Source organism: Fukomys damarensis, unplaced genomic scaffold (assembly GCF_012274545.1).
Source record: "Fukomys damarensis isolate Sample0158 unplaced genomic scaffold, DMR_v1.0_HiC HiC_scaffold_16, whole genome shotgun sequence".
NCBI classification, from domain to species: domain Eukaryota; kingdom Metazoa; phylum Chordata; class Mammalia; order Rodentia; family Bathyergidae; genus Fukomys; species Fukomys damarensis.
This window is the reverse complement of record NW_022900928.1, coordinates 25,160,646-25,176,499: the sequence shown is the minus strand read 5'-3', so window position 1 is coordinate 25,176,499 and position 15,854 is coordinate 25,160,646. Positions and strand designations below refer to the sequence as shown.

General features: G+C 43.9%; 2 protein-coding genes across 7 annotated transcripts in view; both read left to right on the top strand.

Annotated features, from left to right (window-relative positions):
* The window catches only part of Stim1 (stromal interaction molecule 1), a 207,949-nt gene extending 199,417 nt beyond the window's left edge, over positions 1-8,532 (top strand). Inside the window, exons 11-14 of one of the 5 annotated variants that reach the window (XM_033764186.1) lie at positions 453-545; positions 2,159-2,225; positions 4,456-4,492; positions 6,650-6,786. In XM_033764186.1, the coding sequence (XP_033620077.1) occupies positions 453-545; positions 2,159-2,225; positions 4,456-4,492; positions 6,650-6,694 (242 nt within the window). In that variant the 3' untranslated portion in view covers positions 6,695-6,786. Of the gene's footprint in view, positions 1-452; positions 546-2,158; positions 2,384-2,435; positions 2,593-4,455; positions 4,493-6,649 lie in introns of all 5 variants that reach the window. The other 4 variants (XM_010603164.3, XM_010603162.3, XM_010603165.3 and 1 more) reach the window with 4 other exon arrangements.
* A 987-nt stretch (positions 8,533-9,519) lies between these two features.
* Rrm1 (ribonucleotide reductase catalytic subunit M1) overlaps positions 9,520-15,854 on the top strand; it is a 48,182-nt gene continuing 41,847 nt past the window's right edge. The window contains exons 1-3 of one of the 2 annotated variants that reach the window (XM_010603160.3): positions 9,520-9,713; positions 9,810-9,894; positions 14,788-14,876. In XM_010603160.3, the coding sequence (XP_010601462.1) occupies positions 9,876-9,894; positions 14,788-14,876 (108 nt within the window). In that variant the 5' untranslated portion in view covers positions 9,520-9,713; positions 9,810-9,875. Of the gene's footprint in view, positions 9,895-14,787; positions 14,877-15,854 lie in introns of both variants that reach the window. The other variant, XM_010603159.3, reaches the window with a different exon arrangement.

Genomic DNA, 15,854 nt, shown 5'->3' with positions numbered 1-15,854 from the left:
GTGGAATCTTTCTTAGGATGACAGGTTATTTTATGTAAATGGAATAGGCCTTATGGTTAGGTGCAGAAGGGATGGCTGCAAGCCGGGGCTGGTGTAGCAGCTTCCTTTCAAAAGGTCAGATTCTTTCATCAGGCTGATCATCCACCCCCAAAAAATTATTTTATAAATTCTCCAATGATACTTCACCCCTGGCCAGGCCTCTTTATCTCCCTGATCTAATATGTTGTTAGGATGTTATTAGTCATGCCCTAACAAAGTTTGGATCAGTGACAGGTAGAGCTGGATCCTTACTCATGGACCTAAAAGTTTCTATGTTCTCCGGTTGGGAGGGACCTTCATTAGCTCGGAGATGCCCACCCCTCTCCCACCTTTCCTAGATCCCAGTGAGGGGCAGGCTGAAGCCCTCCATAAATCAGATTCTCTTCTCCTTTTGGCCTGGCTGTTGACCCTAGATGCTGCCTGGCTGATGGGGCGTAGGTTCAGTGACCGCTCTCTCTGCTCTACATCCGCCGGCTCGGATGATCAGTCCCTCTGGAAATACCCGGGTTTGAGGAGCTCCTTTGGGGCTTTTGTTTTTCCAATTTTTGGGACTAAACCAACACTGCTACCCCATGGGCGCTTTCTCCTGCCTGCCTTACATTCCCTCTATACCTTCAGCACTGGCCCTACTAACTACAGGGAGAGGTTCGGGGGTGAGAAGAATCAGCCTGCTTAGCTGGGAGCAATGGGAGGCTTCTCCCTTCAGCCCAGCTACACAAGTGTCCTGGTGGCCTTCTAGCTGGGCTGAGAGGAAGAGGGCAGGACAGGAAAGGTCAACTCTTTCTTTTCTCTTTTCATGTTTCTCCCATTTCTTCAGTGTTTCCTGCCTTCTTGCTCCCTCTTTTGTTACCTGTTACAGACTTCCACTTCACCAACTGTAGAAGCCCAGTCTCCCAACTCTTCATTACTGTGCAACTGTATTCGCTCCTTGGTGACCTTTATGAGGATTTTGTCCTCCCTTGTAACCTGGTCCTTTCTTGCATCTTTAAGGAAGAAAGCAGGGTGGCCCCTCTATCATGGTAGAAAGGAAGAGACAGAGGTCTGTGCCTCCTTTCCACTGGGGCCTAGGGGCCATCCCCAAGGTGGATGCTCTGATACATTCCTGAGTTACCTGATGCCCAGTTACCCCTTTACCAGGCCTGATGGTTATTGTCTTCCAAGAGCCTCATTTACACCTTTGATCCAAGAACTGGATCATTATTGTTTATATGTTTATTAGAGGAAATTTGGGAAGAGAAAAAAGCATATAGTAGCCTAAAAAGAGCACCCACAGTCTCACCACAGTCGAACACTTGTTATTTCAATCTTATGTCTGTGGCATATTTCTTAATGTAGTGAAGATAATTAAGACTACTACCATTTATTGCGTGCCATGACCTGTGGCAGATACTTTAAAGATATTATCTTGAAGTCTCAGAATAGCCTTGCATAATTTTACTAATTATGAATTAAGATGAAGATTTAAGTTGCTTGAGGTCATAGCTAGAAGTGAAAGGCCTACTTTCAAAGTCTAGTGCTTTATATTCTGATGCTGAAGGGTTATTAATATAATTTATATATTTTTTCCCTGAGCATTTTAATAGATTTGCTGTTTTTAAAATCTTGCTGTAAGCATCACTTTTCATCTCTATAGACTTCCAGCAAGAGGATATATTATAATTTTTCCCATTGTCCCACCTTTATATTTACTTTCACATGGTTATTAATAATGACCCGATGAACAGGTTTTTATGTAGTTCCTTGTCTAAACTGTGAATTATTTCCTGAGTTTGGCTTTCTGAAAAGGCTGGTTCTTAGTGCTCTCCCGGACCTTGTCCCAATCCCTTGCCCCTCCCTGCCCTGCCTGTGTCCTCCTACTAACTGCCTTGCCACTTCCCTTTGTAGTGACATTGGCCTTAGGTCTCCTTCCTCTGGAGTTGTCACTAAAACTGACCTGGGCACCTCATCTTCAATTTCCCATCCTTTCAGGACCCCCTGGTGGGAGGTTTCTGGGAGGTGGTGCTCCATTCACCAGATTGAGTATCAAAGGCCCAGAATGGTCTCCAGTTGTCTATGGGCACCTGCTTGTCTGCCACCCAAAGTGGATTGACCCTTCCTCATTCTTTCTTCATTCTTACAGCCCCCAGTCTGCAGAGCAGTGTCCGGCAGCGCCTGACGGAGCCACAACATGGCCTGGGATCTCAGAGGTTGGTAGAGGGCGAGGCTGGCCACTTCTTGACAAGCCGGGTATCTCTGCGGCGAATGCGCAGTCTTTCATCTGGACAGTCTTTCAGTTCTGAAGGCCACGGGACCAGCCCTCCATCTGCCTCTGCTTCTTCCTGCTCTTCTTCTACCACCTCCACCACCTCCACTACCACCACCCACACCTCCTCCACCACCAACCACCACCACCTCCTCCACCACCACCACCACCACCACCACTACCACCACCGTCCATGCCTACCCTGTTTATTATCACCACAGCACTTCCTATTTCCTTCAGACGGATCCCCACCCTGACCCGCCCCCTTCTGGCAGCTCCATTGTGATGCCTGGGCATTCAGAGAGCTTGGGGTATTAGCTGTCTTTCTTTTCTTTCCTCCTTCCCTTTCTGCTGCTTTTACTTTGATCTCTGCCTGCTGGCTGCTGCTTGGTCAACTCTGGAGGCATGTGCTGTGGAGAATCTTCTCCCTTGTCCTGTTCTTTCCCATGTCAGACTCCTATTTAAGGCTAGCCTAATTTCCCACACCTACCTTCCTTCTCTGTTTGGGATTTGCTGACTCTAAAAATGAGTAACAACCTACTTTCTTCATGATCCTATAGCACTTTTGCCTAAACTGTGCACTTTTACATCAGTTGTTTTAGTGGGGCCCCTATTTCTTTTACTCCTTCAACAAAACACTTACTGATATCTCCTCTGTGCCAGATTCTGTTGGGCATGGGGATTCACAGATGATAAGTTACAATTTTGGTCATCATGAACTACAGTGTGGTCTGGGAGAGGTATATAAGTAATTGTGGGACAATCTGCTAAGTGCTATGGGGATGTTAAGAAAGGAGGAATGATTAATATTAATAGTGTGTACCTGGGTGGAATGTTTCACTTTCACCTGAGAGAAGAGACTTGTATTAACACCTGTGTGCAAGGAAAGGAGAAAGTATTCTAGGCAAAGGAAACATTATGATCAGAGATGTGGAAGTGTAAGATGTGATGTATTTGTTATTAAAATATTGGTTATGTGTTGGTAGGAAGAAGTATATGAGGCTGGAAATAGAAGGCCTAAGATGTGATGTATTTGTTATTAAAATATTGGTTATGTGTTGGTAGGAAGAAGTATATGAGGCTGGAATGATAGAAGGCTAAGAGTTCTGGCCTTTATCCTTTAGGAGGTGGAGAGTTGCAAAAGGGTTTCTAAAAGAGACTAAAGTGGTCACATTTGCATGTTAGATATAACATTATATTGGCCTGTACGCAGTAAGGACAGAGAAGACTCGAGGAATTTGCAAGTCATTGTAGTAGACCACTAGATGAAGTAGATGAGGTCTTAAGTGGTCGAAGATATGTAAGAAAGAGAAGAATGTAGCATGACACATAGGTTTTTAGCTTGAGTGATTAAATGGGCTTAGTATCCTTCGTGGAATTAGAGTACAGAAGAGAGAGCATAAGTTTGGGGATTTGGCACAAGAAAAATTGAGCATGTATTAAAACACTCATTTTTAAGGTAGGAAGTAAAGGTTCTAAAAGATTACTTAATTTCTCCTGAGACCTACAGCTACTTCAAAGCAGAATGTTGACCTTCATTCAGGACACTCTGTTAAATGTTTTTTATTCTTCCACAAGGTCTCAGTAAGTTATCTGGAAAACAACTGGTGAAAGGCTTTATCCCCCAGCCTGATCTAGCAGCTGTAGGGAAGTTCCCTGCTAATACCTCAAGGTGACAGGCTAAGGTCAAAGCTGGACCTTGCCTAGAACAAATTTAGAAGACTCTTAGAAAGTCTCCCTTTCTAGTCTAGAATTGCCTTTTAGCTTTGTAGTTGTAACCATAACCCAGTCCTGGCTGCTGGGTTACAGCACACTTACCCTGTTTTTCTTTGGTCCTGCCTTTGGATACTCTCTCTCTAGCTGTGCCCCTTGAGCCTCTGAATAATTATCCTGGAGGGCTGTTCCTTTCTCTTCCACAAAGGGACTGCCCTTGCTAGGATTGCTACTCAGCAGAGCTGCCCATCTTCACTCTCATTCTCATTTTCATCTGGGTGCCTAGGGAGACTCCTCCTCCCAGTACAGATGGAGAGGACTGAATTGGATTTGGGAACTAGGGATGATGTGAATTTCATGCTTCAAGGCCTAAGCTGAGGGCAGTGGGGAGGCAGGATGGGGAGCTACCTGCATCCACCTGGCCTGTTCACTACTTAATTTTCTTTTGCCCCATGCACCAGAGGATCATCTCTAAAGGCAAACAGGCTCTCTAGTAAGGTTAGTAACTTGGGATGGGAATCCAAGGCAGCCTAGCCTTTGGGGAGGGATTTAAGGGCCTCGGAGATTCAGGTAGGGAAGGTCAGCCTGCCTCAGTGGGCCTTTTCCTTCTTTAACCTACCCAGATATCCTCCCAGATTCTTACCTTTTTTCGGCAGTCTCAGCTGTTGGTTGATGACAGAAGCATAGAAAGATGGAAATCAAGACCAAATGGGACTGTGGGTCCGAAGTGAGGCTGGGAGGGCCCCAAGCTTTTGACCTCTTTTCCTTTAGTTAGAAACGTAGGCTCCTAGGATCCTTACCTTCTCAGCTTAGAGGGCCCCTTTTCTCAGTGTGCTTGCTCCCCAGGGCTTCCTTGGTACCTTGCTCAGTAGTTTGTATGTACATAGAGAAGAAAGGATATGGAGAGTCATCATGGGGCTTAGAGAAACAAGGACAGATTTAAATAGAAGCTGGGACCAGTGCCAAATATATAATAAAGCCAAATATAAGAGTGAATATTTGTAAACACTGGATTCTCTGACCAAAACAGTTTTTGTAGCATGGAAGCTGGAATTGTTCTTTGCTGTCCAGGAAGGTACTGGCCCATGAGGTAGCTACTTAGTGAGTTATTCTCTGAGATCAAACCTGCGATAGTTTCGAGCTGTACTCTGCCTATACTCATGTAAGGAGACTGGTACCCTCCATAACTTCTGACCCTGGTCTCCTTCTTCCTAGGTCCTATGATGTTCTCTCCCACTCACGAGAGTTTCTTTTGCTTCCTATGTCAGATGTTTACACGTTTCCTCTACCCCTCTCCTCTGCCTGTGCAGTGGGTTCTCAAGCTTTTGGGGAAGCAGAAGAAGGGCTCAGGATTGGCAGAGGACCATATCTATATCGGTTTGTCTGTGGAGGCAAGAGCAGTGGCATCAGAATTAGTTCAGAGTCTTCCTAGGAACAGCCAGTCCCTGAAAGGGTCTCAAGTTCATGGATTAGCCTCCATGTGTGCATGTGTAGTGTGCAGTGGCATATCCCCCTAACTCATTCTTGCAAAGAAAGCCTATTGTGACTGGCCCCCACATGAGCCTCCTAGCTTGGCTGGCCTTGTCATCATTCCCATGATACTTTATATACTTCTGATTGCTTTGCCAACTTTCTGATTCTCCAGTCTTGTCAGATAATTGGACTGTTACGATCTTCATTGGGCCAAAACTGAGGACAAGATTAGGTGACTTATCCAAAATCACATAGAAGAGTCCAGAGACTTTCTGACTCCTCCTTTAAAGGCCAACAGCTTGTCTTCTATGCCGCCCTACATTCTCCCTGTCAGCAGAGTTCTAAAAAAATTCCAGCCTTCCCGCTGCCATGGTAGACTTCATTCTGAACTCTGCAACACTTCTCTGTTACGACTGTCTTTAAGTCTTTAGGAGGGTACAAAGAGGAAGCATCTTGGCCTTTTGGGAGTGGGTGAGGGATTGTTTGCAAGGCTGTTCTAACCTTCTCCTCCCCAGCCTGGGTCAGGCCCACTGACTGCATGTACCCTGTTCCTTGGGGCCTGGCCCAGTCCACATGTATCCCAGGGTGTGACAGGAATAAGTGGGGGAGGAAGACATGGAAAATGGTGAATCAAGGAGCATGTAAACTCTATGTCATTTTAGGATTGAATCCTAAGCAATCTGGCCAGCTATGGAATACAGAAATTTTAATCGAGGAGTATGTCTATAGAATTTAAGCCCATGGTTATACCAGTTTAAGACCATTGTGTTCAGCAGGAATGGGGTCCAGGCATTGCAGAGCCCTTTGCCTGACAGATGATGGTATATTGACATTTGTTTTTGTTTCTTTTTGTCCATTTCTTCTATTTCCATTACTTTTCCCTTTTCCCCTTGGTCCTTCTCTTGTTTTTCTTCTACAATTCTCCTCTCCACTCCTTGTCTCTTCTCCCAATTTATTCCCATTCCCTATTCCTGCCTCCTCTTATGCTGTACTGATGGCTTTTCAACTTCCTTACTTATTCTTCTCTTGTCTGCTTATTCATTCTATTTCTCTCTCCTGCCTTTCTCTGTCCTCATTTTCTCACCCTTTCTTACTGTCTCACGTCCCTTTCTCCTCTTTACCTTTTCCCTTCTCCCTATCCTATATATGTCCTTTTCTTCCTCTCTGTCCTATGTCTTGCAGGGATTTGACCCATTCCGATTCGGAGTCCTCCCTCCATACGAGTGACCGTCAGCGTATGGTCCCCAAGCCACCTCAGATGGGCCGAGCTGCAGATGAGGCTCTCAATGCCATGTCTTCCAATGGCAGCCACCGGCTGATTGAGGGGGTCCACCCAGGATCTCTGGTGGAGAAACTGCCTGACAGCCCTTCCCTGGCCAAGAAGGCATTACTGGCGCTGAACCATGGGCTGGACAAGGCCCACAGCCTGGTAGAGCTGAGCCCTTCAGCCCCACCTGGTGGCTCCCCAGCTTTGGATTCTTCTTGTTCTAATAGCCCCAGTTCCCCTGACCCAGACACACCGTCTCCAGCTGGGGAAAGCCGAGCCTTGCAGGCCAGCCGAAATACACGCATTCCTCACTTGGCTGGCAAGAAGGCCATGGCTGAGGAGGATAATGGTTCTGTTGGTGAGGAGACAGACTCCAGCCCAGGCAGGAAGAAGTTTCCCCTCAAAATCTTTAAGAAGCCTCTTAAGAAGTAGGCAGGAGTGGCAGTGGTGAGACAGCTTGTCCTTCCTTGAGTCTTTTGCCTTCCCTTCCCTTTCCTCCCTTAAGATATCTGGCCCCTACAGCGGGGCATGCAGGGGCTAGCCCTGGGGTCTGGGCACTGTACATACCTACCCCCCTCATCCTTGGGTCCTACATTGTTAATTTATTAACTGATCACCATGGCCTGCCTGCCCTGCTTTCCTCCCAACCATGGGCTGCTGCTGTCACTGCCCCTCCACTTCAATGCATGTCTTAGTTGCTGTTCCCTCAGCTCCCAGCTCCACCTCTGGGGTCCAGCTTCTGTCTCTGCTGTCCCAGTTTTGAGGTTTGGTTTTCTGTTTTTTTCTGTCTCCTGCTTTTAGGCTCCTCCCTCCTACACTCCCTAGCTTCCCCAGCAGTTGTGGGAAGATAGGAGTAACTTCTGACACTTGTGCCTCAGGTCTCTTCACCCTACCCATAGTGGTTCTGTTTGCCCTAGACTAGGGCGACAGGCCTAATCTTTGGGGTTTGTTCTTTGGGAGTGTGATGGGCTGGAAAGAACCTCACCCTAGAGCTCACTCAGGCCTCCATGATCCCATGAAATAGTGAAACCAATTCCCAGAGAGCAAGCTACCAGAGTTCTGAAGAGAGGCCGTGCTTGGGATGGATCAGGAGAGACCTCTCTTAGTTGGAGGTTGAGAGGATGCCAGAGCCATAGGCTATATGGCAGTCACCTTTTCTCTCTTGTCCTGCCTACACCTGCCTCCTCCTTCCCCTTGCTCCCCCATACTGCAGGAGTATCTGTCTCTTAGAGGTGCTGCCCCAAAGCTCCCCAAGTATCAGTACTCCTAAGGCTCAGGACAGTTGGCTCCCCTGGCTAAGGGAGCTGTAGTTGTGATGTAGGGCTCTTGTGGAGTCCTGGAGTGGTTGGGTAAGAATATTGTTTATTTGAACCAAAAGACAAAAGAGTTGAAAAGCGAAAAAAGAAATCTCCTGAATTTCCCAAGTGCCTGCACAGCATATTCCCCTTGTTGGACTCCATTTTCATGTTACTGCATTTCCTGGGCCAAAGGCTCAAAAAGGACACAATTGATTTGGGGAAGGGGTGGTGAAGGAAGATGGTATATGTGAAGGCTGCTGTGTGACCACTTCCCCCCACCTGGCCCATCCTCTACACAACTCTCTTACTGTTTTTGCTATGGCTGTAAAGGTATTTTCCCTGTGCTCCATTCTGCCATGCCTTTACCCTGGGATCCTATCTTGGGCCTGGGGCTGGTCTTAGGAGGGTGCTGGGCTGCAGACTGCCTTGTACCCTCTGGACACCCTCACATGGGTTTTTCTGTGTTATTTCATAAGACTTTGAAGTCCAATAAAGCATGTAGGAGATTTTAATTTTGCTGGCTTTGACTTTCATTGTGTTCTCTGCGGTTTAACAGACAAAGATGAAGAAGAGACTATTTTACCTCTGCTAAGGGAAAATGAAGCATTTAATGCACATACCCAAAAGTTATCCTGGTAGTTACCTAAAAAAATGCAGGATGCCTAATTAAGTTAGAATTTCAGATAAACAACTTTTTAGATTAATTATGTCTAATACAATTTTTAAACTTTTATTTCCTAAATCTGACAATCCTATTTTGGGACTATCTTGATTGTATAGCTTCATCTGTGACCAGTGATTTGCATTTACTTCACAGGGAGCTTGTCAGCATCTGGAAGGCAGTGAGGAACCAGTGAAAAGTTGTGACAAGATTTAGAGAAAGGATGCCACAGATAAGATTTAACAAAGATCATTTTGTGTCAGCCTTGTATATTAGGACTCTTACCTCTTCTTACCATCCATGGCCAGTCACCAACTTCATCCCACTCCCACCAGGCAACATCTTCCTTATTGCTGAGCCTTCTGCTACCATCCACGATCTTTAAAAGCAAAAGGGTCATGGCCCTGCTTAAAAATCTCACAGGGCTCTTATTTGCGTCAGGATAAACTTCAGGTGCTACTGGCCTAGCGTGGTTTTCTTCCAACTGAGAGCCAGGCTTCTGGCCCACCTAAGGTCCCTGGGGCTCCCACCTGTCCCTGGCTCGGCTCTTAAAAGTACAGCCAATATTTGATGGCATTTTCGGCATTATCACAACAGTCAAGAAAAAGTGTTCAGGGTGGTTGAGTTTTTGCTATGATTTTGGAAATATTTACACCGTAGGAATCTAGGGGGTGCTCGCGGGTGACGTGGTGGGGCCGGTCCTGGAGGACTCCTCGGGCTCTGTTAGTGTACCGCGGCCTCGGATTCCGCTTTGCCCACACCCAACATGGCGGCGGCAGAACAGCGTTCCCGCACGGCCCGCCCACATCCATTAGAGCCGTGGTACATCCACAGCCTCTTGGCCTTGCCCATACTCAACATGGCGGCACAGAAGCCTGACTTTCTGTTAGTAGGTCTTTGCCCACACGACCCCGGGCGTTGGTAGCGTCCAGAAACGTCATTCAAGCTCCAGTCGCGCCGTTCTGTGCGTCACGGGTGGCGGGAGCGGGAAGAAGTTCGGATCGCCGAGCCTCTACTCGGGTGAGGGAGGTGCTGTCTGTCCCCCACCCCCAATCCCAGACCCTGCATCGGAGCAGTCCCTTGGAGTCCGACCCTTTACCCTCTGCCGCCGTCTAGATCCCGCCGGCGCTTCGGAGCTGCAGCCTGATCTCGAACTCCTCAGCGCACCAGCCATTAGCTGCGATGCATGTGATCAAGCGAGGTGAGGGGTTGGGGAAGGGCGGCGGGGTAGGTGAGGTGGAAAAAGGGCCCTGACTGTCGCTGCCAGGGCTGTTATTACCCGCGCTCGCCGGCCTCCGCCGCTTCCCGCCTTTCCCGCTGCAGCTTCCCGCCCTGTCAGCCAGCTCGGCCTGTCTTCCGTCAGCCTCCCTCCATCCTCCTCTGGCCTCAGGCTGCATGACTTCTGTCCTCTTGCAGCCTCTAAGAGTAATACCTACCCTGTGTGGAAATAGTGCCTGTGGGTAGATGGGGAAACTGAAGCCCAGGGGGAGGTTGGGGTGACTGACTCAGAGTTCCCCACTGAGTTGATGCTAAGGCCAAGGTTCAAACCCATCGTGGACAACAGTTTAATTTGAAAACCGTGGGCTTGGCCTGTTCTAGGCACACGAGGAAGCGAGGAAAGAAAGGGCTTTGTACGCTACAAGGGCACCTGCCATTTTCCTGGTGTCTTTTTTGTGGGGTGAAGATAGGGGAATGAAGTGAAAAATCCCAGATAAAGGCAGCACCCTGAAGTTTGCCCTTTGGAAGAGATTGTGTTGACCCATGTTCCAGGAGTAATCTCAGAGGAGAGGAAGAGATCCTGAATCAATTTGAATAACATGACTCATACTCTCCAAGACTGTGCCATCGTGCATTTAGCAAAATGTGTTAATATTCAGATTCAAAATGTACTTGGGTTTCTTTCTCTTTTTTTTAATGTACATATGTTTTGTCTTTTTTTTATGAAATTATATGGGAGGGCAACTTCTTTACTGAGTTATTCAGTGTACTAATATTTTTAAATTTTGTTTTGTTTTGAGACAAAGCCTCGCTGTGAAGTTCAAGCTGGCCTTCAATTCACTATGTAGCACAGGCTGGTCTCAACATGCAATGATCTTCTTTCCTCAGCCTCCTGATTGCTGGGATTATAGGTTTGTGCTATCACACCTGGCTTGTGTGCTGATATTTTGCTAATCACTGTAAAGGAAGTAATAGGGGGAGGAAGCTGTTCTATTTTCAAAGAATATAAGGTTGTTAGGGATTTAGGAATAGGAATATTGTTAGGAAACTGAAGGGGATGATAGATGAACTTTTTTCATCTTCTATCTTGAGCTATTTTTCCTAGTGGGAGATCAAAATTAACTAAAAGTTAAGAGCCATTTCAGTAAATGACAGAGTAACTGATTGATTTGTGATTTGTTCTTTGGAATTTAATGTTTTAAAAACCTTGGATTATAACCTATAGTAAAAAAGTTCATTTTTACATGTACATGGTGCAGTGTATACATACACACACACACACACACACATACACCTCCTCCCTCCTTTCCTACCTTAATTCCATTCACAGCCTAGTATATTATTTTTTGTTTTGTTTGTTTTTACGATACTTGTAAAAGTGACCAGATCAGTACTTTTCTTCCTTGGTTACTGCAAGTTCCTACATAATGGCTGCCCATGACATGAGTCCACTCCTAGTTGTAGACACACAGTTATATAGTCAGTCCATGAGCCATTAGTGTACTCGGACTTGAGTCCAGTGAAAGTCAGATCACACCAGAGGAGTCTTGGTAAATTTACATCCTGAAGCAGGGATAACAAAATTTCCAAGGTCAGACAAGATTGGGCATGTTCAGGGTGATACGGCTGTAGTAGAGTAGGGATAACAAAGTACCACAAGCTGGATGGCTCAACTCAGAAATTTGTACTGCAGTTATGGAGGATGGAAGTCTGGAGTGAAGGTGTCAGCTGAGTAGGTGTCATAGACCCTTTGAGAAATGTCATGGACATCCCCTACTCTGTGGCAGCATCACTGCAGTCTCGGCCTCCATGGTGCTCTTACTGTGTCTACTTTCACCTGCATAGCCCACTAAGTTATTATACAACTCTGCTGGGCACTGGGATTGCGTTGTTGAATAGGCAGTTATGGTTCCTGCTTTCAAAGATCTTAAAAAGATAGGTAAAGGATAGGCTATGTCAATCCATTCATTCACTTATTCAGAAGGTATGTGTTCAGCACCTCTGTGCTAGAAACTTGTAAGTATTGAGGATTCAGCAGTGAACCCCTTTTCTTATGCAGTTTACACCCTGGTGTGGGTGGATGTAGTAACTTCACTTTTGAAATTAACTGACTCTTAATGTGTTTACTTGTGAATAACATATAAATAATCAGTTTCAGATACTGATCTGAGAGGTGATTGTAGTAAAACAGAGTAATGTGATAAAGACAAATGGAAAGACAACCATGGATTGTATAATCAAAGAAAGTCCGGGAAGCTGACTGAATAATGAGCAGCCCTGAATAATACCAAGAGCCAGCTGGTTGAAGAGCTGTGGTCTGAGCATTCTAGGCAGTGGGAAAAGAAAGTTTGTAGTTTGTGGAAGAAGCACATTTTTTTGTCTTACATGATTAGTGATGTTTTCCTGAAGGTAGAAATACTAAAGATAGCTTATAACAAAAAGGAAATCAGATGATTTGTATTCTACACTGGTTCCTGAGTTACGAATTTTTTGAGTTTATAATAATACAAAAGTCATATGTGCATTCAGTTGGAGCTGTATTTTGAATTTTGTTTTTTTTTCTGGGTGAGTAGTATTTGAAATATGTCAGTATTTTCTGATGGTGAGAAGCAAGCCAAAGAACCTAGTCAGCCATTTGATTACGAGGGTAAAAAACTTATATTCTGTATTGTACTGTGTTGCTAAGCTATGATGTATGCTTAGTTAAGTGTATTTGACTTTATGATCTTTCACAGGCACAGCAGAAGAGGTGAATTATAGACCAAATTCACGAAGGCTTTGGTTGAGAGAAAAGGATAAATTAGGCAGTGAGAAGCAGGGATTAGTGATGTGATAAAATCTACACATTGAAAAATGGGCCAAGTGGAACCATAGATTAGAGAACAGTGGATCATTGGGCCGTTAGACTTTCAGTCTGTCTCCCATTCTCTGAAACATGAGGAAGACAATTACTAGTGTTATTTAGTACGTGGCACAAAGAGAATACAGAATAGAGAAGTATATTGCACAAACAAGACAAAAACTAAATCAGGATGAGACACTACCATTTGTATATGTCGGCTTACCTAGTTGTTTTTGTGATTTTGAACTTTGATCATATACTTCCTTGTCCTTCCAGAATAATCCCACTATTCTTGGTTTGTCTTGAGATGATAGCTTATTCAATCTTAATTATTTATTATCAAGAATAGTAGATAAATCTTACCACCTATTAGTCTTAACCTTAGATAAGCCACAAGTACCTATTCTGTATCACATATGGTGCTTTTTGTAAGGTAGCTTTGTTTTTCTGTTTTGTTGTTGTTGTTTTGTTTTTGTTTTGTTACTGGGGATTGAACTCAGGACCTTGCACTTGCAAGGCAGGCATAGTGCCACTGAGCTAAATTCCTGGCCCTTAAAGTAGCTTTGTTTTTAAATGAGATATAATAGTTGTAACTATACTAAAATTATAACAAAAGCACCTTTTGCATTATTTTATTGTTGAATACAACAATGAGACAAGTAAAATAAGTATACTATTCCTTTTTACAAATGAAGACTTATAAAATGACTGATCGATCATGTAATGTGGCTTGTCTCTTAAGGCTACTTGGTGGTGTGATATATCCACTATTCCTGGTAAGACTAAATAAATAAGGTTGGGTGAGCCAACGTTTGAGTAAACTTAGTGGGACTTTTTGTCTGAAAGGACAAAGAGAAAAAATGATCTAAGTCCAAAACTGAAAAGACCGACTAGATGAGGACTATATGTATTTTCTTACCATATTTCCTATATTAAAACTAAGAGGTTGCCTCTGAAATATTCTCTTAAATTCAACAAATAGAAATATGCCTTTATGTTGTGTTAGGTATATTGAAAACCATAAATTACCTTAGGAAGGTATACAAGCCATATTTACCATGAAGGTATTAGTATAGAGACAGGTTTGTAAATCATTTAATATCCAATAGTACTTGAGTACTTAATGGTCCTAGGCCTTGGTCCTTGGCTTGGCCATTGGGAATTCTTTGGTAAATAAAGCATGCAAAAATCTTTATCCTTTAAAAGTTATGTTCTAGAGAGTGAGTGGATGGAATCACAAGAAATACAGAAGTAAAATATAGTAGTAATATGGTAATAAGTATTATGGAGAAGAATAAAACATAGAAGGGTGAGGGGATGAAAAGTTGTGTTTGAGACATTGTGATTTAAAATAGGGCCACCAGGGAAAGCCTTGAGGTGACACTGAGCAAAGACTTCAAAAGATATAGATAGCACCGAGGTTGGGATTACCCAGGTAGGGTGAGAAGGAATTGGGGAGAGTAGCAGATGAATTTGTGGGCAGGTTGTAATTCTGTGGACTATTGTAATAATTTTGACTTTTGGAAGATGTGGAAAGCTACTATTAAGGTCCTTGAGGGAGTAATAATAGGATTTTTAACTTAAGGTTTAAGGAGTAATTCTAGCTCTTTTGTAGGATGAGGGGGAACATCATTTGTGAAGTTTGTGCAAGAATCCACCTGAGTATAAGTTAAGGGAATAGTTTCAGTTGAAGATGACATTAGAGAAGACCAAAGTAATTTCTTGATGAATCTTTTGGTGATCTGAATCTTTTATCTGTGAAACAGCATTTCATATTGGTCAATTTTAAAAGTTCCCTTACTGGCCAGATGTGGCACATGCCTATAATCCTAGCTACTTGGGTGGCTAAGGCAGGATTGCAAGTTCAAGGCCAGTCTGGGCAATTTAGCAAGACCTTGTCTAAAAATAAAAAATAAAGAGGACTGGGAATGTAAGCCAAACCAAACAGTCCTATATTACATTCTATATTACATTTGATTCTCAGGCACTGTCATTTTAAAAAGTGCTAATATGAACTGTGTGATTTATTCTCAGATGGCCGCCAGGAGCGGGTCATGTTTGACAAAATTACGTCTCGAATTCAGAAGCTTTGTTATGGACTCAATATGGACTTTGTTGATCCTGTAAGTAAATATGCTTTACATCTTGAGTTCCTCACTTTGTTTTCTTTCCTTGAATGAATTATTTCCTTTGTAATGAAAAAGTCTACAGCGGAGTTTGTTTTAAAACTGTGGTCATTTGGAACTAGTTTGAAATTTACTTTTTAAAATCAGTGTGGAAAGAATATATGGAAGTAATAAAAAATGGATTTCATGGAAAATATTTAAATTAAGGAGAACAAATTTTCATAGAGCAAGTTACTCTGTTTTCTCCTTTTATGACTCCTAGGCCCTCACCATCTTATAGTGACTAATTTCACTAGCAGGCTCTGAAGTATCCTAGCCTTTCTCTATTTTTTCCCTCTTCACTTCTTGCCTTCCACATGGCTTCTAATTGATCGTCCTAAAATGGGAATCTCTAAGAACCTTTCTTCTAAACCCACTTGTGTTGCCCCAACCTTAATTAGGTACTTTATCTGTCATGTAGCATCTGTGCTCCCTGGAGCATAGCTTTTAACTACATAGTATGTAAATTAATTACACATCTGTCATCTCCTAGCTTTAAGGGAGGGCAGTGTACTAATTTTCCTGTTGTGGAAACAAAATACTCAACACACATAACTTTGGCTCATGGTTTCAAAAAGTTTCGTTCATGGTCTGCTGGCTCCAAAGCAAAAACATCATGGCGTGAAGACGTGCTACTCAGTTCTGGCAGCCAGTAAGCAGAGCAGGACAACAGCATCAGAGAGGAAGTACCCAGATATAGTACCTAAGGTCACACTTCTCTGTGACTAAGCCAAGACACACCCAGAAGTGTGCTTTACTAATCCCCTTTGTAAATCTCAAATCAATCAAGTTGGTCAATCCAGCTTAAGTGTGACAGGCTTTGTCTTCTTGTGCTATTTACAGAGTTTGTATCTAATTAGGTACTTAATGTTTAGTGGGCCAAAGTGTGAAAATAATTTATACTGCTTTAAAATATACTTACTACAAGTTCTCTTT